Source organism: Magnolia sinica, chromosome 16 (assembly GCF_029962835.1).
Source record: "Magnolia sinica isolate HGM2019 chromosome 16, MsV1, whole genome shotgun sequence".
NCBI lineage: Eukaryota > Viridiplantae > Streptophyta > Magnoliopsida > Magnoliales > Magnoliaceae > Magnolia > Magnolia sinica.
This window is the reverse complement of record NC_080588.1, coordinates 54865500-54890138: the sequence shown is the minus strand read 5'-3', so window position 1 is coordinate 54890138 and position 24639 is coordinate 54865500. Positions and strand designations below refer to the sequence as shown.

The window sequence follows — 24639 nt, the reverse complement described above, 5'->3', positions numbered from 1 at the left end:
ATGTATAAAAGCACGTCTCCTCATGCTTCGTTAGAGGGGGAAAGGGAGTGACCCTTTTCCTTTGCCAGCGAGGCCCAACACCAGTGTTACTGCAGCTTCAGCCCACAGTGGTAGCAGATGGAGGATATGTTACACACACACACACACACACACACACCCACCCATTTTATGCTACAACTACCATTATCCTGTTGATTATTACAATCATTGTTGCATTGTAATGCAAGATAACCCTCTTCTACATCATTTTCATAGGTAGAAACCCAAGAATTTATGGCAAACAACACTTGAGAATAAGCTGAAAAGTTCAGCAGTTGTCAATTCCGCTCCCATAATGTGCTAGGTGACTAGGACTTGGATCTCCCTCTTCCCTAACGTCTGCTTATATGGTCAAATTCAGCTGACACCAGCTAATAAGTTATGTAATTGGTAATCATTATGGATTTACTCCAAAATACCATGTAAATCTGAAAACATCTCTAAAATTATCATAAAGGAATTTGGTAAACCAAGATCAGTGTTCTAAAACAAGAACCAGACTGGATCACTGGACCTAAACAACCCACCTAAACTGTCCGAGTCTCTGTCAGTCAAGGTGGACATCCGCATTGTAAGAATAGAAGGAAACTCATCAGGCAATGCTAGAGATGGTTAACATTCAAATGCCTCCAACTCACTAGACTAGCTGCAGCTAGTTGTTAATTTCTTTCATTTTATCATTTTCTTAAGCAGATATCCATGCCAAAATGGGGCAGAGTGGGTCAGACTGGTTGAAGAGGTGGTTGGACCAAACTGCCCACAAAAAATGGGCGGAAGTCCAGTCTGGGCTTCAAGACAATTGATCAAAACTGTCTCCCCTTAAATCATTGTTTAGACATTGTACATCATATTCATACATTTGCGGCCCAAACTGATTCTTTCTTTATTATGGTCTCTGATCAGGAATAAAAGATAAAGCAAACAAAATATAAATATACTAATAGCAGTTTAAAAGCTCTTCCTCAAAAGACCCATTTCAAGATGGTGTGGCATCATGATAGATGTGAAAAGGGCCTTGGTAGGAATGTAATATTGAACTCAACCACTCTTTATGTGCTGGTGCTGGTATGAATGAGCCACAATGGAGAAAAACAGAAATATAGACGAGAGATCAACCTAAATCACAATGGCAGTTTCAGTGGCATAACTTGAATGACCATTCGACTGACAGCGGCTAAGCTGTTTATCTCAAGATTCAAGCTAAGACCACAATCTTAAACACATTCTCATAAATTCTTCCCAAATTGAGAACTTCCGAATTTTCTCCAAAACAAGCAAAACAGAGAAAAACTGATTCTTCGTTTCTCCTACTCTTGCAGCTAAAAGATTAGCTGTAAAAGTTTCCATAGAATACCCTATCAAAACTACCATTCTGTTTTATAGCAATCACTGCTGCAATCATCCCAACAGCAGTTCAAGTACCTGCACAACAGATTGAATATATGCATCAATAAACAACCCATGAAGTACCCAAAGGGAGGTGAATGGTATTTTCCAATATCTTTGAAAAGGAAGTGTGAGCTTCTGGCACTGTATTTGGGAATTCATTACCCCTTATATGATGTCTTTTTAATAAATCCTAGTTATATATACAAAAGAAAAAAACACCAGTGTTTTAAGTATCGACGATATCAGCCGATATATCCCACGATATATCTTGTATCCCACCTGTGCGAAATGAAACACACAAGTAGTGGGATATATCCCACATGTTCAATCCAGTGAATGTTTTAGATTTTCGACCCTTTTTTTTTTTTTTTTGTAAATCATGTTAAATCAGTGTCAGATAGTTACAAATCAATGATTTTTCATGTTTTGCATGAAAGATCATGAATTGGGAGCTTCTATTTCGAGAATTGAAGGAGATGGGCAAGTTGCGGTAAATTGAAAAAAATTAAAATTTTCCAATTTCTCGCAAATTGGTTCCAATATGTGTCCAAACATAAAATCGAACATGTATGTAACCTGATCTAGAGATTCATTTTTTGCTTTTGAATGTATTGCTTGTGTTTCCACATCTTCTTGCATTTATAAATTATATGAATAGACTTTGAATATACTCACATCAACTCAATTAGACGTTGCATAGATTACGACCCCCATACAAAGAAAACCTATTATGTGCACTTGTTTTTTTGTAATATTTTGATTTATAAGTGTGTATTGATGTCTTCTTTAACAATCACCGAAGTTCCATTGAAAATTTTGAACCATTTCCCCATGTTTCCAACAACAACGATACATTACGCGATACAACCGATATATCCCATGCGATAACCGATACATATCCATATCCCGAGGGTGCGATACGTAATGCGATACCAATATTTCAAACACTGGTGGTCACACATCACAAATAATGCAACAAACATAAATGCTGAAAAAAGGTGTCCAATATTGGGATTTGGGGTTAAGATCTAATGATCAGGGTTATGATGTGACTATAACTATAGCTTTTTCCTTGACCGGACATGCCCCTCAGTGAATGGTCTGAAAACATCCTATTGGTTAGAGGCTACCCAAGAAGGTGACAGGCAGCAAGCAACACAATCACATGAGAACCCCATCCCATATGAGAAAAGGCATGGCAGCATGCGAGCTTAGGTGGCTTTGTAGAACATGCATGCAACAACATGCAAGCCTTGAAAATAGATCATTTATAACCTTTTTCTTAATGAATGACAAGCTTTACAGAAGAAATAAGAGCATGCAACTTAGTGGCAGAGATTGCCCAATACAACGAGTGAAAGTGATTAACCCTTTATGCTAAATTGCCAAAGTAAATGACTAAATGGAATCTCAATAATAAAACTTGGGTACTGAATTTCATTGATAATTCATGAAAGTCACTGACCAGGATATCAGCTAGCATGCAATGACCGACCTGAGAGCATTTGTCAAATCCTCCTCTAGAACTAGACACCCGCTCAAAAACCCAACTTCCAAACCCTCTAGCGTGTTAAGCATTCTCAAAGGCAACCCACATTACGAAAGTTCTATTTTATCAATCACCTTCATCAATGGTTGCATGCCACAAGTCACGAGCAGTTACACCCTGAGACTCTATTCGGCAAAAAAGGGCCACAGGATTTTCTCAACCTTAGCCAAATGGACTCTTCAACTACTCAACAAAAAGGTAATCGACCTTCAGTTCTGATTACACTGCCCTCTTGGAGAAAGGAATGCAACAAAGGATCATGTTGGACATGTGTTGATGATCCAAACACTATTCTCTTGTCAAAATTGTTTCATGGAATATACACACATGATTTATCCTCCATAAGTCTGAAAGGAACATTTCATCATCCTTAGCTGTCTCCTAAACACTAGGTTCCGCATTATTCCACCACCCACCCTCTCATCCACATAGGCAACTAACTGCCCTTTAAGCCCACCTACCCTATAGAGGGTTGAATGACATGGCACAATGGCTCAGACCTTGTAGGAAATCTTCCTGAAACCTAACCTTACACCCACACTCACCCTAAACCTCAGCCCTTTGCAAATTCATCACCAATCTTGGGCCAGGTCCACGGTCCACCGAACCTGGAGCCTCTACCTCCAGCAGTACAATGACACACCCAAACCCCATACTCAGCCACAAACCTTATATCCATAGGTTTTCTTGTTCTTTTCTTTTTCTTTGCTTAGTCCATAACCATAGCCCTTCTTTTTTATTCCCCAAAATTCAGTGACTGCTTTGTGGTTGTAAGTTGACAATATAAATCTCTATGACCCTCATTCAGTTATTGAAGGTGATTTGGCTACTGTGAATCAGTGGGTGGATTCTTTGGGGGCCTTTCCTTTCCAACTTGGTGGGATGGGTGGAGGAGATTAGAGCACTGAAGGAGATAAACTCAATAGCCTTCTCTCATGTTTGTAGGGATGCAACTTTGTAGCAGATGATCTAACCAAAAAGGAATCTACTTTGCAAAGCCTTGTGTTGGAGATTCTTTATCTTTTGCAGCTTCCTCGTATTCCTTTTTTAATAAATTCATGTTAATCTAAAAGAAGAAGAAGAAGAAGAAGAAGAAGAAGTAGCAGCATCAGGTTACAGAAATAAATAGGGCTAAAGTCCATTGGCATCTTGATGAGGGAACGGAAGTTCATAGTTTTCAAAGTCGCACAAAATCCTCTTACTATGACTTCCAAAATAAGCATTACTTATGTCTTCAAACACACTGGAACTCCCTAGGACTTCCCATCATCAACATCATCATTGCCTTGTTCAAGCTATTTGGGTTGGCTTCATACACCTTGTTTTGCAGAAAACATATCTAAAGGTCTTATCATTCAGTAAGTAAACAAATGTTAATTCTCCTTGCACTACCTCAATCCAAGTCCTTTTAGCTCTTTCCTTTGTCCACCTTTTAGGTGCTTCAGCCCAATCAAGGTTCCCATCTTTACTAGCGCCATCCGGCTTTTGTAGCACATGCACCACCTCAATCCACTCTCTATCATTTTCTTGTATTGGGCTAATCTTAGGCAGCTACAAATTCTTGACTCATCTTTCATAGTCTCACCACAAGTCCATGCCAACATCATCATCTATACATTCTCATCCTCAGCTCATGTTGCCCCTTATTTGTTCAACACTCCATCGCAGGGTGTTAAACATCGACTGGCAGAATTCAGTATCGCCTTAGTCATATCGGTTTTGGTGGGAACCAGTCCAATCAGTGCCACCTACATATAAAAATCAGGCAACTTGGCCCCAACTAGGTGTGACTCGTTCCAAATTTGGACTAGTCAACCTGAAACAGACCAAAAAAGGAACAGGTCAGACTGGTTTCAGTAGGTACACAACTCCCTTTGGTATTTGATTGACACAACGACCACACCTGATAATATATAATTTCAATCAAGTTGTCTATACATTTTCGAATAAGTAAATCACGTTAGCCTGTCGTTTTGTATTGCTTCCAACTCCTCGAGTTGACTAATTATTATAGATTTTTAGGCTTAAATTTGTTAATAAAGCAATATGGGTTTAATGAATGCATCTAAATTTCTCTCAACATGTATTTAAGTTTTTGTTATTGACTGGATATGTGTTTCTATTTTTCCTAAAATTTCCGGATTTCTTCTCACAAATTTCTGATTTTTATAATTAATTTTCTAAATGTTCGGCCTTTTTTTTTGGGTTTTTCCTCACACACACACACAAAACCACACACACACACACACACAAAACCTTGGTCCATCCCATATAGCATAGTCATTCGTTGGACTTTCTAGCAATCACATTTCAACAAATGCAACATTTCAGTGCCTATATATTTGAGCAAATGATCTATCATTGGACAATCATCGATGAGGGAATATGGGTAGGAAGCCTTTTGTCACATTACACAGGTAAATAGATGAGGGTTTGGAGGATATTTGTATGTGTAATGGTAAAATTCTATGAAAATAAGGAAAATGAAACAGGAGAGCAAGCTAAGAGAGGCCAAACGTTCCCCATGCAATTGTATCTATAAACAACCCCCTTTGCAAGAATATTTGTGATGTCATACACCTCTCTAAACACATGGCTAAATAGAGCATACAAACACAACGGCAGAGAACCAAGACGGCAGATTCATCATAGATGAACACATTCTTCAAAGGATAATCCAGGTAACCACTCGTTTTCAGAAAGGTTTGGGATAAAGTGTTATGGAAGGGCCCACCTTGATCTTGATATATAGAAATAGATCCAAGGGTTGCACAACTTACAATAAGTATAGTCATGCCATACAACCAGATTTGATTATACGGTCAGGTAGACCCCACCATACGATCAGACCCACCTCTTATTCACTGTGATTGGTTGTAGCTTTTTGGTTAAATGGATCTATAGATAAGAGGAATGTGAAGACTTCTATGGGCAACTTGGATGGATATCTTTCTCCATAGAATTTTCACAACACTTCCAGTGAATAAAAGTCAGCAAGCATGTGAAGCTCTCGAATTTTCGGTATGATGTCAATGATCTTCCTTCTTCCATCTATTCTCTCTGTGGTCCCACACCATTTTTGGTCTTAGAGCACGGTTTACAAAATACTTGAAGTATTTTCTTTCGTAATTCATAGTTTTTTGTCTTCCATTTCCAAAATCTCTAGATCACATCCTTCCCTAAAAGGAAAGAAAAAAAAAAGTTCTCCATACTTCCCACCTTCGCTAAAAACCCTAGGTTTCTAATAAAGTAACATTTTCCCAAATCTCCTCTGTAACCTTACTGATGGGGACATCATGCACACGCCCCCTCTACGCACTTATTCGAGGAGGCGGGCCCCAGTTTCAATTTGGATCGACGACGACATCTTTGGAGGACCCCATAATTAGGGGGCTGCGTTATGGAGCATTGGAGTGGACTCGATCATCACATAGATCCTACCATCGGATCTCATGATCGTGGCCCACTACTTTAGATGATTTAGGATTTTGAGTTCTAATTATTTTTATTATTAGAAACATTAGGAACGGCTTTGATTGCTTAAATTGGTTATTTTATTTATTTTAGTTTTGGTATTAGTGCGCGCACATAGCGCAAGGGTAGTTTTGTCTTTTTAGATTTAGGGTTTTCTTATAAATAAAGCAATCACATGTATGGACTCTCATGATATTATGAATATTAGAAAAAAAAAAATCCTGCGTTTCTTCCTCTCTCTTTCACATTGAGTTGAAGGATCAAATTGGGTGTGAAGCCTTCCCTTCCTCGAAGGGTTAACTATCGTGGTGCGAAGCCATACCCGCTCCAAATCATCACCATCTTCTTCAGCATCTCATACATCATCCTCAACACCCCATCCACCATCAGATTCATCAATTTTCGCATCAAAATCCTCTCCTACAGCAGTACACAAGAAGGTTTTCAGATTCTGGCGCATCTACGGGGCTTAAACTTCGGCGGAGTACTACATACAAACCATGTGCCGGATCGAAGTAATTTTTGATATGGAAAAAACCCACCCCTAGCCGATCCTAGCCTAGGAGTCCTTTCTTGATTTTGTGGGCCCCACACATGTACGAACGTCCAGTCACACATGTACATCTAGGCCTACCTGCTACCCAGCATGCGTGGCCGATCCTAGGTCCTCTTTTCCCCTCTGTTTCCTTTTTTTTTTGGCTTAAAACCTCCCCATAGGATCCCCCATTAATCCTCTACCTAAACCCCCTTAGATCTACCCCTAATATTCACTCCTAAACATGATCAACCTGTGGTATAATGGATTTGTTCAATCTGGAAATTGCTAAATCACTCCCCGTACCCTCGAACACCTTGACCAATCCCTAAACGTCATCTAGAAAACCTCATAATCCGAAATCCATAACCCAAAAGGGTCCAGAATCTCAAATTTCCACAATTTTCAAACCTAGATTTTCCCCTAAATTGAAACTTAGTGAATCTCTTGAGTCAGGAACAATCCTATGTAAGAATGGGTGATTCTTACACTCCTTTGGGTTTGTTTGGCTTATAATTTTATTTGATCCAACCCTAATGGTTGTGTAGGCTTGGACCCCTATAGATTCCCCTTCTTGAAGGTTTGATAGTATGTAGGGTGTGGAATTTTGTGACTGCTTAATATTGGCATAATCACAAACTTGATTTCTTGCACTCCATTGTTAATTTCATTTCCTGCATCACTTACATTTCAAAGCTCCACTCGAAATACTCCAACCCCTAAAACTCATCCTGCCCAAAACCCAAAATCTTAATTTTCATGGCACATCGAGGAAGAATGGAGAAAATTATCCCCCTGGATGAGCACTGGTGTGCTAGGGATAAAATGTCTAGACAAGGTTAACTCAACTTAGTTGGGGAAATGGGTCTAGAGACTCATGGTGGAGGGCTTGTGGAAGTCTATTGTGTCTAGTGAGTCTTTTCCCAATGGGCTAGCTGACTAAGGATTAGTCTTTGTATTGTGTTTCCCATATTTAGAAGGCGGTAGCTAGGGTAGCTCCAATTGTGTTTTTTGGCACCGGTTTTATTGTTGGGGAGTGTCTTCAGGTCAGATTTTGGGTTGACATTTGGTGTGGAAATTCCTCTCTTTGTTTAGAGTTTCCAACTCTTTTTTTTTTTTTTTTTTAAATGACATCAGGGTATCCTTACCCCATTTTGGGCGAGACTATTCCCTATGGATGCACACAATCACCTGCAAACCACATGCATCGGGAAATCCCGAGGATAGGAATCGAACTCGCGTCTATGGGAAGCACGCCCACAATGCTTGCCATTCGCCCAAACCCCGTGTGGCTTTCAGAGTTTCCAAGTTTAGCTAGGCTTTCTCCTAATCCGGATGTCTATGTCGCCAGTTGTTTTTCGTGGTCAGGGAATAGGGGTGTTTGGCATCCCACTTGCCAACTTGATTTGTCTGAATGGAGTTTTGAGGAATTACTTCGTCTTCTTGAAAAGCTTAAGAGGATTTAGCCTTTCCCCCTGGTGCCCTTAATGCACTCGTCTGGAGATTGACTAAATCTGGAAATTTTACTATTAAATCTTTCTATATGCTCATCCCTGGCTCTAGGTCTCAGATGCATGAGAGCCACATAGGGCCATTGTGGTCGTGCAGGGGTCCCCCTAATTTTGTTGCTTTTGTGTCGTGTGTTAGTAGGAATAAGATTCTCACTATTGACAATCTGCAGAAGAGATCACTTGTGCTCCTAATGTTTGTCTGTTATGCCTCAACAACATGCAATTTATGGATCACCTTTTCATCCACTGCAATTTCTCCAAAGAAGTCTATGCTGGCTAGCTTTAAGATTCCTTGGATGATGCCATTCACTTCCAAAGGGCTTTTTCTTTCCTGGCATATTGGTTCGCAAGAGGGCAATAAGAAGTGTAAATGGAGAATCTCCATTCTCGTAGTTCTTTAGTCTATATGGGATGAAAGGAACGATTGCTATTTTCGGAACCTCTTCTTCAGCTGGGTTTGTCTAGGGTTTGAGTTTTAGATCTAGGTTTGTTTTTATCATTTCTCCCCTTTCCTTTGTATAATTCTTTCTTTTCTTTCAGCCTTTTGCCTTAATCAATTTTCAGAATCTAAAAAAATTAAAAATAAAATCAACGATAGAATCTTAACACTCGAGCACCTTCAAGGGAGAGGTCTCTATATGCCAAACAAATGCGTCATGTGCAAAAGCAAGGAGGAATCAGTGCGTCATCTGCTCATTCACTGCCTGTTCACATGTACACAGTGGAATTCCTCATTCAGATTATTTAGTATTGAGCAACCCTTGGGAAAGAAGGTGAAAGAGGTTGTGCTCCAAAGCTGGGACAACTGTCCGTATAAATCTAGAGGTAAAATCTAATGGAAGCTCCTTCCTTTAGCTCTCTAGTGGAAGCTTTGGCTTGAAAGAATAGGCATATTTTTAAGGATTAAGAGCCATCCATAATGAAGATTGGGGAGAAAATCAAGGAAAATATGTTTATTTACACGCTCAATCATAAGATCTTCAGAGGCTTATCCGTGACTGTTATTCACAGCAATTGGAGTAAGGTGAGTTGGAGCAAACCAATTACCAATGTCCCAACAGCCAGGCCTACTCCCTCAATAACCAGTTGGTACTTCAGGGTCCACGGTGTTAGCAGCAAGAAGCAAACTCCTTTGGTGAGGGGGAATTGCTCTCGAATGAGAATAGGAAGGTGGTTCTCATTTTCTTGGGTCCAATAAAGTGATCTCGGTGCATTAGGTTGTTGCATTAGGCATCAAGGATGCCACAAGGATTATTCACTCCTCAATTCCAGAGATGAGCAAGGGGAAGATCTCTGATGTTATTAGACTGGTGAAAGGGGAAGAACCTATCCTATGGGCCTTTGCTTTTATTTTTCCAGGAGATTAACACCTTGACTGTCGGGCTAAACTTTTCGTTTGACACCAACTCCATTGTCTTTGAGCTTTTGCTGCTTCAACGGTTTCACACTCTATTGTGTGTTTTGGGAATTCTCTTCAATATCATTATCTTAGAGAGAGAGAGAGAGCTCTTCCTCTCTTCCTAATTTAAAAGCTATCTCCCCAAGGAAAAAAAAAAAAAACAACACATTATTGATGCCATTTTAAGAGAATGGGAGTAATGGAGCGTGAGAGCGAGCAAGAGAGTTAAGAAACTAGAGAAACTGAGGGAGGAGAGTATTAGAGTGGGGGAGTGTAAGAAAGTAATATAGTTGTGAAAATAAGGGGGTGTGAGTGCCCATCGGCAAAAAGTAAGAGAAATGAAGCAAAAAATAAGTCCCAACACTAAGAAATCTAACAGTAGGGAGGTTATGCCACTGCACATTGTGTACACAATGGCATAACCACATAACTATGGCTTATGCAGTTGCACAGTTGCATACTTCTCTGTGCAACTGCATAAGCCCCAACGACACAATAACCACATATGCCACTATGGCGTATGTGGTCAACTGGTCCAAAATGGCAAACATGATGGCAGAAGCGCTTATGCGATCACACATGACAACACTGGCAACCATTGATGCATATCGTCCATCCTATGGGTCCTACTTTTTCTTACCAATGCCTCTCGAGAATACCGTCCATCCTATGGACCCCACTTTTGCTTGCCAATGCCTCTCAAGAATAAGTTTAACCTGATAATCCATACCATCCTAATAGCCATGAAAATGGATGATCCACATCAATTTACTTAAGATATTCTAGACTACCGATTATATGGGCCCAACATTTGTTTGTCTATGCCTCTCAAGATCTATAGGGTTGTCCACTAGATGGCCCCAAATTGCTAGAGAAAGAAAGAGGAAAGAAGTGGAACTAGGGGAGAGAAAAAGGCCTCCTATAGTCCTATGCAATGACATGTGACTATAATTCATATTAGATTTCTCCTATTCTCCATTTAGTAAAGTTGTGGCTATCATAACCTATTATTGTTATGAACTTAGTGTATGCAACAAATAGCAAATTTTTAGATAATTCATTTTGTTATAATTAATCAATTCCTAACTCATCATATGCGCTATAATGAGGTATCCAAACAGGTACCTAAGCGGTCGGTTGTACTATATGGATGTTCAAAATCAATAATAACACAGTTGCAATCAAATTATTTATAAAAGCCTTCTTTCCTTTGCAAACACATCATGGTAGACCATCTTCATCACAATGAGACTCAAAATAAAAGATAAGTTACAGACAGTCAACACTCCTAGAGATTCACAGCAAGTTTTTACCATAATGCCAGCTACAAAAATCTACCCTTTGATACATATCAGGCCTTTTCTTTTTGTTTTTTTTCTTTTTTTATTTTAAGGATGAGTAACAATAAACCCAACGAGGTTTGGGCGAATGGTCTTCATCGTAGGTTAGCTCGGGTGAGGGTTCGATTCCCCTCCTTGGCTTTACCCAATACACGTGGTTGTGGGTGATTGCGTGTATCCGCAGGGATTAGTCTCACTTCAAAAATGAGGTGGGGACACCTTGTGTCTTCAAAAAAAAAAAAAAAAACAATAAACTTATACTGAGAGAGAGAGAGAGAGAGAGAGAGAGAGAGAGAGAGAGAGAGAGAGAGAGCTACATCAAGGGAAGGAAATTCCAAATATAAAAAGAAGATATTATGACCCCTCTTTTGCAAAGACATGAGCCAATAGATTAGCAACTCCTGGAATTATGAAAAACGAAATAATCATCCTATCAATATTAATGTCAATTTCCAAGGTTCCAAGGATTTGTTTGACGTCATCCATATAATATTTCATACACCTACAGTCAAGGTTTTGAGGAGTATGTGCCAACACCATTGGAAATGCATTCAAAGAAATGAGCAAATTGATCGGTAATTCTCAGAAACAAGGGAGAAATAACTATTTTCATCAAATATAAGTCCCAACTTCCAATGTTTCAAGGATTTGTGTGACGTAATATTGAACACATTCCGAGAGGATCCCTCAACAATTAACAGGCCTGGGAAAAAAGTAGGAGAAGATTTGAAGCCCACGCTTGATAGCCTTTGGCTTTAGCTTCAATGTGGTCTACACACCATGCCAAAACATAAAACACAAATCTAGCATGCCCTTGATCATCTCTTAGTTTAATAGGTATTTGGCTTTTCAAACCTAACAATCGCCATCATCATCATCTAAGCCTCATCCCAACTAAATGGGATTGGCTATGGGATTCGTGTTCCACCATTCCACTCCATCAAGGACCATATCCTCACTTAAACCATATTTCCTCAAATCTTTTCTTATACCTCCCTACACATCCTTTTGGGCCTTCTCCTCACCCTTTTAGTTAGAGCCATCAAAACTTCAACCAACTCATAACTGGTGTAGTTCTCTGTCTCCACTAACATCGCCAAACCATCTACAAGTCTATTCTCACCCCCCCATCTTACCACTCATCCATCTCAACATCCTCATTTCAACTATGCTCATCCTATCAACATGTTGTTCTTCCTTGACTACCAAGATTCTGCCCCCTAAAGCATGACCTCATAGCTATCCTGTAAAATCTCCCATTCAGTTTGATTGGTATGTGGCTATCACATAAAAGTCTAGTTACTTCCCACTTCAACCACTTCTATGGGTAGCATCCTTCTCAATCTCTCAGTTCTCATGAATTATTGACACACGATATTGAAAATGGTCATTGTACATCTTGGTAAAAAATCTTAACAAATTCCTATTTCCCAATACTCTATTTTATACATGGTTCTGAATATTGGTATTGGAGGCGGATTTGCCTGGTCAAAAAATGCATCACATATCAATATTGATCCATGTCAACCTGTATTAATCGATTTTATTTTTTTTTATTCCAAAGAATTAAGAAAAAATATTAGAAGAAAGGGAAACAATGTATTTGAGACTATTATCTTTTTTCATATATTTTGGACAAGTATATAATGATTTATTCGACCTTCCTCTAGTTAGAATGTTGTTTATTGGCTTAAGTTGTTGAAACTCAACCAAATGGGCCATAATTGAATACAAATCAAACATAATTTGGTGAATTAGGGCCCACTGTAATGAAATATAATAAAAAAGAATATTAGAATACAAAAAAAAAAAAAAAGAGCTATGGTTTACCTTTTTCTTGATTTTTCCCATAGTAGTCCATTTTGCCTTGATTCATTAAGTCGCACTCAAATCTTCTATTATGATTCCCAAAATAGGCCTAGATGTAGTCTAAATGACTTCCTAAGCTTCTTCCAAGGTTTAAATACACAGAGAGAGAGAGAGAGAGAGAGAGAGAGAGAGAGAGAGAACTGAGAAAATTGAAAAAAAGAGAGTCAAATTTGGGCCTTTATGGCTATACAACCCTATATTGTGTATCGTATCAAGAAGATATAAATATGAAACACGCGTATCAGCCGATACAATAAGGATATTTCAATCCATGGTTTTATACTGATTGATTTTAAAACAGATTCTAAAGGACCCCTCCATAATTCTAGCTTTGTGTTTACCCCCTCTCATCTCGTCAAACAAAACTATGTCATCTACAACCAGTGTTCGAAATATCAGTATCGCACAATGTATCGCACCCTTGAGATACAGATACGTATCGGTTATCGCACGGGATATATCGTTTGTATCGCATAGTTTATCGCACTTTTTGGGAAACATAGGGAAACATTGGGAAAATGGTTGAATTTTTTAATGAAACTTTGGGGATTGTTAAAAAACCCCTTAATACACACTTTTAAATCATAACATCTCAAAAAAAATATACACATAATAAGTTTCCTTTGTATAGGGTCCTAAGCCATGCGATGTTTAACTGAACTAATGCAACTATATTAAAATTGGATGCATGATATTTATAAATATATTATAGTCATGTCTGAAAACACAACCAATTCATTGAAAAGACAAAGAATAACTGAAAAAGTAAAATTTGAGAAATATACTTATGATTAATGGGGATATGAAGTGACGTCACCAAGTTCTGAAGGGCCCACCATGATGTACGTGTTGTATCCACACTGTCCATCCATTTGAAGATATCATTTTAGGCCATGAGAAAAAGAATGAGTTAGATCCAAAGCTCAAGTGGACCCCACCACAGAAAACAGTGGAGAGAGTGACGCCCACCATTAAAAATTTCTAAGGGCCACAAAAGTCTTTGATCAAGTTGAAAGTTGTTTTTTCCCTTTTTTCATGTCTGACTTAACTTATAAACAGGTTGGATCTCAGATAAACATCATAGTGGACCCATGATCAGGGTTTCAAGGGTGGGCGTCCCTCTCCCTACTGTTTTCTATGGTGGGGTCCACTCCAGATTTGGATCTGACCCATTCTTTGTCTCATGCCGTAATATGATCTAGCCAAATGGATGGACGGTGTAGATACAACACATACATCATGGTGGGCCACACAGAACTTGGTGACGTCACTTTAGTAGCTGGTCTGGCTACGCGTCCTGAGAATCCAAGGACGCGGATTTCCTTCGCAAGCCAGTTGCAGAAAGATCCGGCGCTGAAAACTTAAATGGGGCCCAACGTGATGTTTGTGAGTAATCTACTCCGTCCATCCGTTTTTTGAGATCATTTTAGAACAAAGAGCCAAAAATGAACAGGATCCAATTTTCAAACGGGCTGAAAACGTAAGGATTGAACATCCACAGTCGAAATATTCGTGGGGCCATAAAAGTTTTGAATCAGGTTAATATTTGTGATTTCAATTCATCTCAGATCCGTGGATCCCACCATAATGTATTTGTTTCATCCATTCCGTTCATCCATTTTTCATTTTAGTGCCTGATACAAAAAATTATAGGGATATGATCTCATGTGGACCACACCACAGGAAAACAATAATGATTGGATATCCACCATTAAAATCCTCCTAAGGCCCACTGTACTGTTTATTTGACATCCAATCTGTTGATTGGGTCATAAAGACCCAGATGAAGGGAAAAAATAAATATCTAGTTGGATGACAAACAAACATCACTGTGGGCCTTGAAAAGGTTTCAACGGTAGAAATTAACAGTTCCACTGTTTCTTGTGGTATGGTCCACTTGAGCTGTGGATATGGTTCAATTTTGGGCTGAACACCTAAAATGATCGGTAAAAATGAATGGACGGCATGGATAAACCACATGCAATCACGGTGGCCCAACAGAGTTTACTCGGTACCAGCGTACCATGTCACCCGTCATTGACGGAAACGGATTGGCTACTCCACCAGCCAATGGCTGATGGTCAGTGCTCTGTGGGCCCCACCATGATGTATGTGTTTCATCCATGACGTCCATCTATTTTATATATCATTTTATGATATTGCACAAAAAATTAGATATATTCCAATATCAACTGGACCACATTACAGGTAATAGTGTGGAATGAACGTTGACCATTAAAAACTTTTTGGGGTCCATAAAAGTATTGGATCTAGCTGATATTTGTTTTTTCCCTTCATCTCGCTCTTTATGACCTAATCAATAGATTTGATGTCAAATAAAAAGTACAGTGGGCCTTAGGAGGATTTAAATGATGGATATCCAATCACTATTGTTTTCATGTGGTGTGGTCCACCTAAGATTTGTATCCCTCTAGTTTTTGGGATAAAGCCATAAAATGATCTTTAAAAATGGATGAACGGAATGGATGAAATACATACATTATTGTGGGGCCCACAAAGCACCGACCACCATCCACGGGCTAGTGTTAGGGGCAGTATCCAATCTGTTTCCGTCGTTAACGACCCCAATGCCACGTGACCAGCTTACGTGGGTCCCACCATGATGTATTTTTTATATCCACACCGTCTATACATTTGAAGAGATCATTTTATGGCATGAGCCAAAAAATGGGTCAGATTCAGAGCTCGAGTGGACCCCACCATAGAAAACAGTGGAAAGAGTGACTCCTTTAAGGTGGGCCCTTAAAATTCCTAAATTTAGGGATCAACCCCTTAAATTAGATGGGAAAACGAATGGATGACGTGGATAGACTACATACATTAAAGGTTGGCCTAACTGAGTTTATTGAGTACGATAAGAGTGTACTCCGCAACGCACCGCACAATCGAAAACCTCTTTTCACCCCATCTCCACGCCCTTCTTCTTCATTTTCCCTCTCCTTCATGCACGCGGAGGTTTCGACGATCGCGGCGGCGACGATTCTCGTTCCGGAGGAAGGGGTTCCTCAATCTGGCCCAATTTCTCGCCGGAATCTCCGAGAAATCCCCACAGATATATCGTAATGGCCCACCTCCGATCACCAATCTTTGCAGGTACTCTTCGATTTCTCCTTTTTTTCTCTAATTCAATTTTTTTTTATTCTCCACCCCATACGCATGGCGATATCGTGTGATATCGCACGATGAATTTTTACATTTTTGGTATCTTCCAGGCGTTATCGCCCGGGTATCGTCTCGTTGGGGGCCGATTACGATATATCGGCCGATAGTATCGATATTTCAAACACTGTCTACAACAACATCCACCATGAGACCTCTTTTTTTGTAAATGACTCTTTAACTCTTCCATAACCAATATAAAAAGATATGCCCGCTCAATGCCAACCCCTAGTGTAAGCCTATAGTAATTGGAAACTCACTCGTCTTTCCTATAGTGATCCTCACACTTGTTACCACTTCATGCATAGCCTTAATCATGCCAATATATTGTTTTAAGACTCCTTTCTTACCCAACACCCTCTAGATTCTCTCTCTAGGGAGTTTATCATATGCTTAAGACAATAAGAACCATAAGGAGATCCTTCTTCCTCTCCCTATATTTTAATCCAAACAATGCAACATAAAAATGTATATGCTATTGATATAACAATGAAGTAAATCCATAATGTTATGAATCAAACACCCTCTACACTATATTATACATACCAACATTACCCTACTATGGATAGGACAAGGATCCGATTTGGCAGATCTTCAAAATTGAAACATTTAGGATACAGGTAGGACAGAAAATGGTTACTGCTCATAAGCAGAATCATGTAAAATCTTCTTCAACACTATGGCAAGAAGAATTTGTACCTATTGGGAATATGGGAAAATTCAGAATAAACCTAGATAACATCTATGGAGTTCAAAATACGAGTCACAAGCATCATCTACGCCTTATCCCAACCAATGTTTTAAATAGCGTCGCTATGTAGCATAGCGTAGCCTACACACTACGTGGCATAAGTGACTATCGTATTTCCCATGTTGCATGTGCTTTGTAGCGTACACTACAAGTTAATAGCGTGTAGCGTGCGTAGCTTATACTACACCATACCACTAATTTTATTAAGAAATCCTTTTGTGTTAGTTTACCTGCTAATGTAAAATGGTGGGGAGCAATCCTTATTACATGTGCCAATGATTTAGAAGTATCCAGACTACCTGCTGTTACCTACCGTAGGACCTCCATCTCCGAAGTGAAGAAAGAGAAGCAGGAACAACAGGTTGTCCTCTCTCAGCCCAGTAGTTCTGCAACTACTACCGTGGTTGTTGCCAACGGGGATCCCCCATTCCGAAAACCAAATGGTGAGTCCTATTATTGATGAAGAATATCTGTACATATACTAAGGTATTCTGTATCGGTATCGATTGGCGTAACGGTGTCCACTGATACCGATACGGATACGGGGGTGTAACGGCGATACGGGGGCGTAATGGCCCGTAACGGTGCAATTTTTATTTTTTTTGCCAAAAAGGTATGAAAAAATATGGATTAAATCCGAAATATTCTAAGCATTCCAAATATGCATTCATTTATAAATTGGAACATGTTTATAGTGGTGTAACGGTTCACTCTTTGGTGAGAAGTTGTATCGGACTGTCTGATGAATTTATGAACCAAACAACCTAGATTTGACTGCAAAACTCATATACTTAATTTTCTAACTATCTATTATCAATGATAGATATATTAGAATGAATGTAATATGAAAATATCTTACATGTATAGGTGTTTGCAATTATTTTTTCATAATTTATTCTATATTAAGTTATTAACAATTTAACATACCTGTGGCTGTGACTGTGATTCCTGTCCTGTGACCTGTCATCCTCAAGTCAAGAATATTATGTAATTCATATACCTAATAAGTTGATATCATTTTCCCCCCTAAATCTTTAAAAAAATTAAAATTAAATTGAAGTAAATTGTGTTGTCAATTCGGGGTTGGTTTGGGGACCATTTGATGCCCTAAACTAGCCTCAAATTAATGTAATCTATTGGCACTTATTCCACTAATGGATTGGTGGACATTTATTGGACAGTGAAAAATGAAAAATATCAAATGGTCCTGTTTCAAAAAACAAGTGTATGCAAACTAATGGTAAAATTGTAGGAGTTATTTACTTTTGGGATTGTGACTTAGCAACAATGGTCCCAAAATTTAATTGGTTAATTTTGAGTTGATACATATGTCATGTACAAATTTTTAGGGCCATGTACTGGGGTCCACTCGATTATGTATTATATATCCATGTCATCCATCCGTTTTGTCAACTCATTTAAGGGCATTGGAAAAAAATAAAGTAAATCCAGATCTCAAGTGGACCACTAGTGGGCCAGGCTATGTGACCTTATGAACAAGTTCAATGGAAAATAAACATTATAGTAGACCGCATGGATATTCTATACATAAATCAAGGTGGGGCCACTTAACAAAACAATGGCAAGTGCAGAGGCAGATTGCGTACTGAGTAACTCAGTACGCTAAGCGTAATGAGTAACTCAGTACGCTAAGCGTAATGAGTAAACTCTGTGGGGTCCACTATAATTTATGTATTTTATCCGATCCGTCCATACATTTTAACAGATGATTTTAGGGCCCTATCTCAAAAACAAAGCATATAAAAAGCTAAAATGGACCACACCACAGGAAACAATGTGAATTGAATGTCTACCGTTGAAAATTTCTTAGGGGCCATAGAAGTTTTGGATCAAGCTTATATTGGTATTTTCCATTCATCCATGTTTGTATGATCTTATGAGAAGGTTGGATGACAAATAAACATCACTGTGGGGCCTAACAAGGTTTCAACGGTAGAAATCATTATTTCCATTGTTTCATTTGGTATGGTCCACTTGGGCTTTGGATAAGCTTCAATTTTGGGCTCAACCCCTAAAATGAGCTGAAAAAGCCGATGGACGATGTGGATAAACCACATAAATTCACTGTGGGCACAATCCGATTTCCACAAGTGCACTGTGCAGCGTGCACCGCAGGTCCGCTAAACATTTTAAAAAGAAATTTGAAGTACGTGGCTGTTTCACAGCCACGCAGTCCATTCGTTTTTCAAGAACGAAATGAAAAGAAGAGAGAGAGAGAGAGAGGGAAACCGAAAAGAAAAGAGGAAAAGGAGAGAGAGAGAGAGAGAGAGAGAGAGAGAGAGAGAGAGAGAAGAAGGGCCGTAGCAGTCCGAGAAGAAGAAGAAGAAGAGGAAGAAGAAGGAGGAGAAGAAGGAGAAGAAGAAGAAGGAGAAGAAGAAAAAAAAGGTATTTTTTTTCCTATTTTCTTTAGGCCTGTAACAGCCGTCACGGGTCCGGCCGTTACAGTCACAGAATTGGAGGGGGGGGGGGGGGCAGGGCGGCGCGTAACGATATTAGCCGTTACCGTTACGTATCGGCCGATAACGCCGTATCGTAACGGATGCGAGACACACTGACATATACCCATATCAGATAGTTTTAACAATCTATACAAGGGCCTACACGTGTACGATTGAAGATTTATGAGTTTTCTAAGTGGTGTGGAACTCATATACTCATACTTACTCAAAATGCTTTAAAAGAACTGGGTTTGAAAGCCCTAATACCCTTAATGGTAAGCCCTCTTTCCACCAAACTACCTATTTTCGATTCTTCCAATCCAAGGAACTGTAAGAGAAGAAACTTTAGGGCATTGATTGGCCCTGTTGAAAGGTCCTATGGCTGAAGTTTCAAGGGCATTGGAGACTAAACAAAGAAGAACTTCAAGATTCCCCTTTTGGAAGTGCGTACGGCTGTGGAGCTAAAGATTTGCATTTTTTTAATTGATTTAAAGCTAAATACAAGGATTTGCATTTTTTTAATTGATTTAAAGCTAAATACAAGTATTTCTTTTAGTCTTTAACTCAATTAATAACTTTTATTTTATTGTAATTGATTTAGAGTGTCTTTTTATTTTACTTTCCTTTTTTGTTTCATTTTTGGGGGTCATACCATGCAATATTTAGCTTGTTCTACAACCATCTGTGTAGTGTGTAGTGACTGGCATGATGATGGTGCTGGTGGTTTTGGTTTCTATGTTGTGGTTGTCTATTGTTTTTTTATGGTTGATCGAACCATCATGTGGGCCACCATATAATAGTTGGCTTAAATATAAATAGATTGGCTTCTGATAAGTGATAATTAAAAACTTGTTTTGAACATGCTTTTATATGAAAAATAAAAATAAAATAAAGGAAGCATTTTTAGGCTTTTAAAAAAATTGTTGTATTTTTAATATTTATTCTTACTATTTATCATTTTTTCTATTATTTTAATTTAAAAATAAAGAATCATGTAGAAGGATGGACACTACACAATACACTACACGCTTTTTAAAACACTGATCCCAACTAAGGTTGGGAGTTCAAAATAAAAGTAGGTGGATAGATATTGGGGAAGGGTGACACTTTTTCTTTACCCTAAATCAGATGCTACCATTTTTTGAAACACCCAGAAGTGTACCAATACATGGGCCATTAAATGTGTGCTCAAATGATGATATTTTAGGGCATGCTAAAATATCATATACAAAACGTATTCAAAATCAACTACCATAAAAACCATACTAGGAATTACTCATTGAACGCACACACACACACAACAAAACAACCAAGAAATCAGGTTTGTTAACTTAAGTTTTAAGAAAATAAAATTCTAACAAGGCATCAAAATAAACACAAAGCATAAAGTGAAAGAACCAAAAAAGTAAAACACAGCAAAAATACTGAGATGTAAGTAAATAATCAGTGAAGTAGATAATTGAGGAGTCAACATCATCATCTTATTCTCTCTCCCAGCAATTTGGGGTTACCTGACTGGTGGAGTTAAGATATGTACAAAATATCCACAAGCTTGACTATTTCTTGAATGGTAGTAACATCCCCCAAACACATGGCATGGATGCACGTCAACCCCTGATTTCCAAATCCTAGGCCTCATTGCAGATGAAGCATATCCCAAAAACCGCATTGACTGGACTATTGTTACCATCCAATAAGTAGCAAGCCGTAACCATATCAACAGTTAAAAAGAAAATGCTAAGGTATCCAACTTTGACTGCTAATATCGGATAGTCGAGATTGCACAATATGCATAATGTTTGGGCTAATCCCCCATCCACATGAAAGCCTACTATTTTATCGGTCTGGATTGATATATAAATATTCCCAATATAAAGCAAATAAGTCGCATCCATTTAAGAAATCCAAACATGTTTACTACACTTTTCTCCTTCTTTTAGCTATTATCCCTCTCTCGAGTTTTATTCATTAACCATCCACAAAATTCTCCTGCCGCTCGACTTTAATGTTTATTCAAGAAAAAAAGAACCACCAAAATAAAAATAAAAATAATAACCTACAATGCTTGAAGCTGTGACACCATTCTCTTCAGCGTCCCGATAATGCCCAGCCTCTCTTGTATCACCCATCTTTTCCATTCCTCCCTATCAATCCCAATCCCATTTCAAACTTAAAAAATAGAATTTAAATTTAAAAAAAAAAAAAAAAAAAAAAAACCCTAGCAAGCATACCCCTTTCACAGAATCGACCAAACACATCAGACCAAAACAACAACAAGCAAACGAATAAATGAATCGGGGGGTGTGTGTGTGGATTCTACTGAAGGTGTGCACCGGAACGGAATGGGTGTGGTTCCTAGAACAGTTGTAAAGACTCACAAAGAGACAACTAGCGATCTTGACAAGTGCGGGAGAGGGTACCCTGAGACAGCTCGCAGCAAGCGCGCGAATCGATCGACAGGTGGGATGTAAGGCGGGCTGCCGCCACCACGCTGTGAAGTGGAAGGAGAGACTGCGTGCATCCAAGCTCCCCTAGCAACCTGGTAATTTCGAGAAACGCAGATGGGCATTTTCGTCATATGCCATTGAAAGCAGAAAAAAATGGGATTTTCTTTCCTCTCTCTGTTACCTGGGATGGGCGAAGGTTAGGCGGCTACGAGGAGGGCGAGGGGCGGCGAGGGGCGGAGAAGGGCGGAGACGGGGAAGCGGTGGGGCAGAGCGGAAGGAAGAAGATCTCGCCGTTGATAGAAGGGTCCTTGAAAGCGATCCTGATCGCCAAGCCATCTCTCTCTCTCTCTCTCTCTCTCTCTCGGGTTTTGGAAGACTGCAGACGGGGTTTAAGCCGTGGGTTCCTACTTTAGTTTGGGGTACGCGTCTGTGGGGGTGATCGCCACTCCTGGGTGTCAGGACCCAATGGGGCCACTGTGATGTATGATTTTATCTGCGCCGTCCATCCGTTTTACCAGCTTATTTTAAGGACATGAGCGCATAATTGAAGTATATATCGAAAGCCCAAGTGGACCACACAACATGAAAGCAACGAGTATTGAACTTAAAAACTTATTTGGGCCATAGAAGCTTTTGGAAGAAGCTGATATTTATGTTTCTCCTTCATCAGGTCCGCAGGGCCTTTTGAAAACTGAAGAGGTTGGATGACAAATAAATATAACCGTGGGCCTGAGAAAGTTTCAACGGCCAACGTTGTTATCACCGCTATTTCTTATGGTGTGGTCCACTTAAGTTTTGGGTATGCTTGAGTTTTCTGCTCATGTCCTAAAATGATCCAGCAAAAAAAATGAACGACCTGGATGAAACACATACATCACTGTGGGCCCCCCCGCAGAGTCCACACCTAGCCTTATGAAAAGGTTGGATGACAATTAAACATCACCACGTGCCCCTAAGAAAGTTTCAACGGTGGATGTTGTTATCATCACTTTTTCTTATGATGAGGTCTGCTTAAGCTCTGGGTATGCTTTAATTTTCTACTCATGCCTTAAAATGAGCTACCAAAATGGATGATCGGCTTGGATAAAACACATACATCACAATGAGCCCCTACATAGTCCACACCAGGCAAAAAGTTTGGATGACAAATAAACATCATCATGGCCTAGAGAAAGTTTCAATGGTAGATGGTTATCATCACTTTTTTTCTTATGGTGTTAGAGCTAGGCAGAATCCAATCTGATCCGACGAATCCAATCGGATACAACGGATCCGACCCGATCTGAACCGAACCGAACTGAACCGAAGGCCTAGATCGGTGCAGATTGAGTAGGACCACTCAGATCCGATCATACATCGGATTGTGTTCGGATCAGTGGTCAATCCGGACCGATCCGATCCGAATTCGATCTGAATGGATCCGATACGATCCGGTCGGGCCCTATATATAGGTTTTTTACTTTTTACTACCCCTCTACTCGTCCCGAACCGAACGAATCCATAACTCTAGCCCTTCTTTCTCTACCAGAGCTCGATCTAAGCCCACCACCACCACCGCTCAACCCGACAACCCATCTGACCGTCCCTACCTTCTCCACATCTAGTAGGTAAGGTTGATTTGTTGTTAATTTTTACCCGAACCGAACGAATCCAAAATCATGAAGACCTCATCTCATCTCTTCTCTTCTCTAACAGGGCTCGATCCGAAGTCCGAACCCACCAGCAACCCGTCCGGTCGTCCCTACCTTCTCCACTCATCACAAATCTCGATCCAGTAGGTTGATTTTTGTAATTTTTATTTTTTACATTAATTTTATTTTCGAGCCAGTGGCTCGCTGGTGGACCACACTGGCTCACTGGTGGTCCGGCAAAAGTCGGGAGTTAGGACCCCGCTCACTGGCTCGGCCCTACTGCCCTGGCTCGCTGAGCGCTGTTAGTCCGGCCCTGCTGCCCTGGCTTGCTGGAGGTCCGACTCAGGCTCGTCGTTGGTCCGGCCTTGGTTCTTAGGTGGTCCGGCTTTGGCCTTGGCTCACTGGTGGTCTAACCGAACCCTAAACCCTACCCTAATCTTACACCCTAACCCCTAATCCTTAACCTAATCCCTAACCCTTAACCCCTAACCTTAACCCTAAACCTTAAACATAACCCTACCCTAACCCTTAATCCTAAACCTAAATCCTAACCGAAACCCTAACCTAAACCCTAAACCTTAAACCTAACCCTAAACCCTAAACCTTAAACCCTAATCCTAAACCTAAATCCTAAACCCTAAACCTTAAACCCTTACCCTAAACCCTAATTCCTAAATTGCTAAAGTGTTTAATTTATTTGAAAATTTGAATTAAGTTATACATTGTTTATTGTTTACTGCTTAATGCTTGTTGCTTATTGGCTTATTGCTTATTGCTTATTGCTTAATACATTTTTATAATTAAATAATTGTATTACATTGCTTTTTTACTTATCTCAACATTGTGCATTGTATAGTTAGCTTAATATGTATTGCATTGCTTTTTCTTCTTTTTTTTGGCTTAGATTATTATTGTGACTTGTAATTGTGAGTTAAATAATTAGTTGCTCATTTGAGGATTTATATATGGTTATACATAAATATAGTGTGTTTTTGGTGGCATAGAAATCGCTCAAATTATCCCATTTTGGATAATTCAAGGTTATATGGATAGTATGCTTTCATAT

At 39.4% G+C, this 24639-nt stretch overlaps 1 protein-coding gene across 6 annotated transcripts; it reads right to left on the bottom strand.

The window, feature by feature from the left end:
* Positions 1-1150: 1150 nt before the first annotated feature.
* On the bottom strand, positions 1151-22413 carry LOC131228753 (protein NONRESPONDING TO OXYLIPINS 2, mitochondrial-like). 6 transcript variants are annotated; one of them, XR_009163085.1, is made up of 4 exons: positions 22124-22409; positions 21874-22034; positions 21556-21639; positions 1151-1461 (listed from the first exon to the last, which is right to left on the bottom strand). XR_009163085.1 is itself a non-coding variant. In XM_058224616.1 (3 exons), exons 1-2 carry the CDS (start codon positions 22276-22278, stop codon positions 21884-21886), a joined length of 306 nt encoding a protein of 101 aa, XP_058080599.1. In that variant the 5' UTR covers positions 22279-22413; the 3' UTR covers positions 1151-1461; positions 21874-21883. The 6 variants fall into 6 exon arrangements, 4 of the variants coding, with proteins under 4 accessions (XP_058080599.1, XP_058080601.1, XP_058080598.1 ...); XR_009163086.1 differs by having other exon boundaries at positions 21916-22034; positions 22124-22392; XM_058224616.1 differs by lacking the exon at positions 21556-21639 and having other exon boundaries at positions 22124-22413.
* Positions 22414-24639: the final 2226 nt, after the last annotated feature.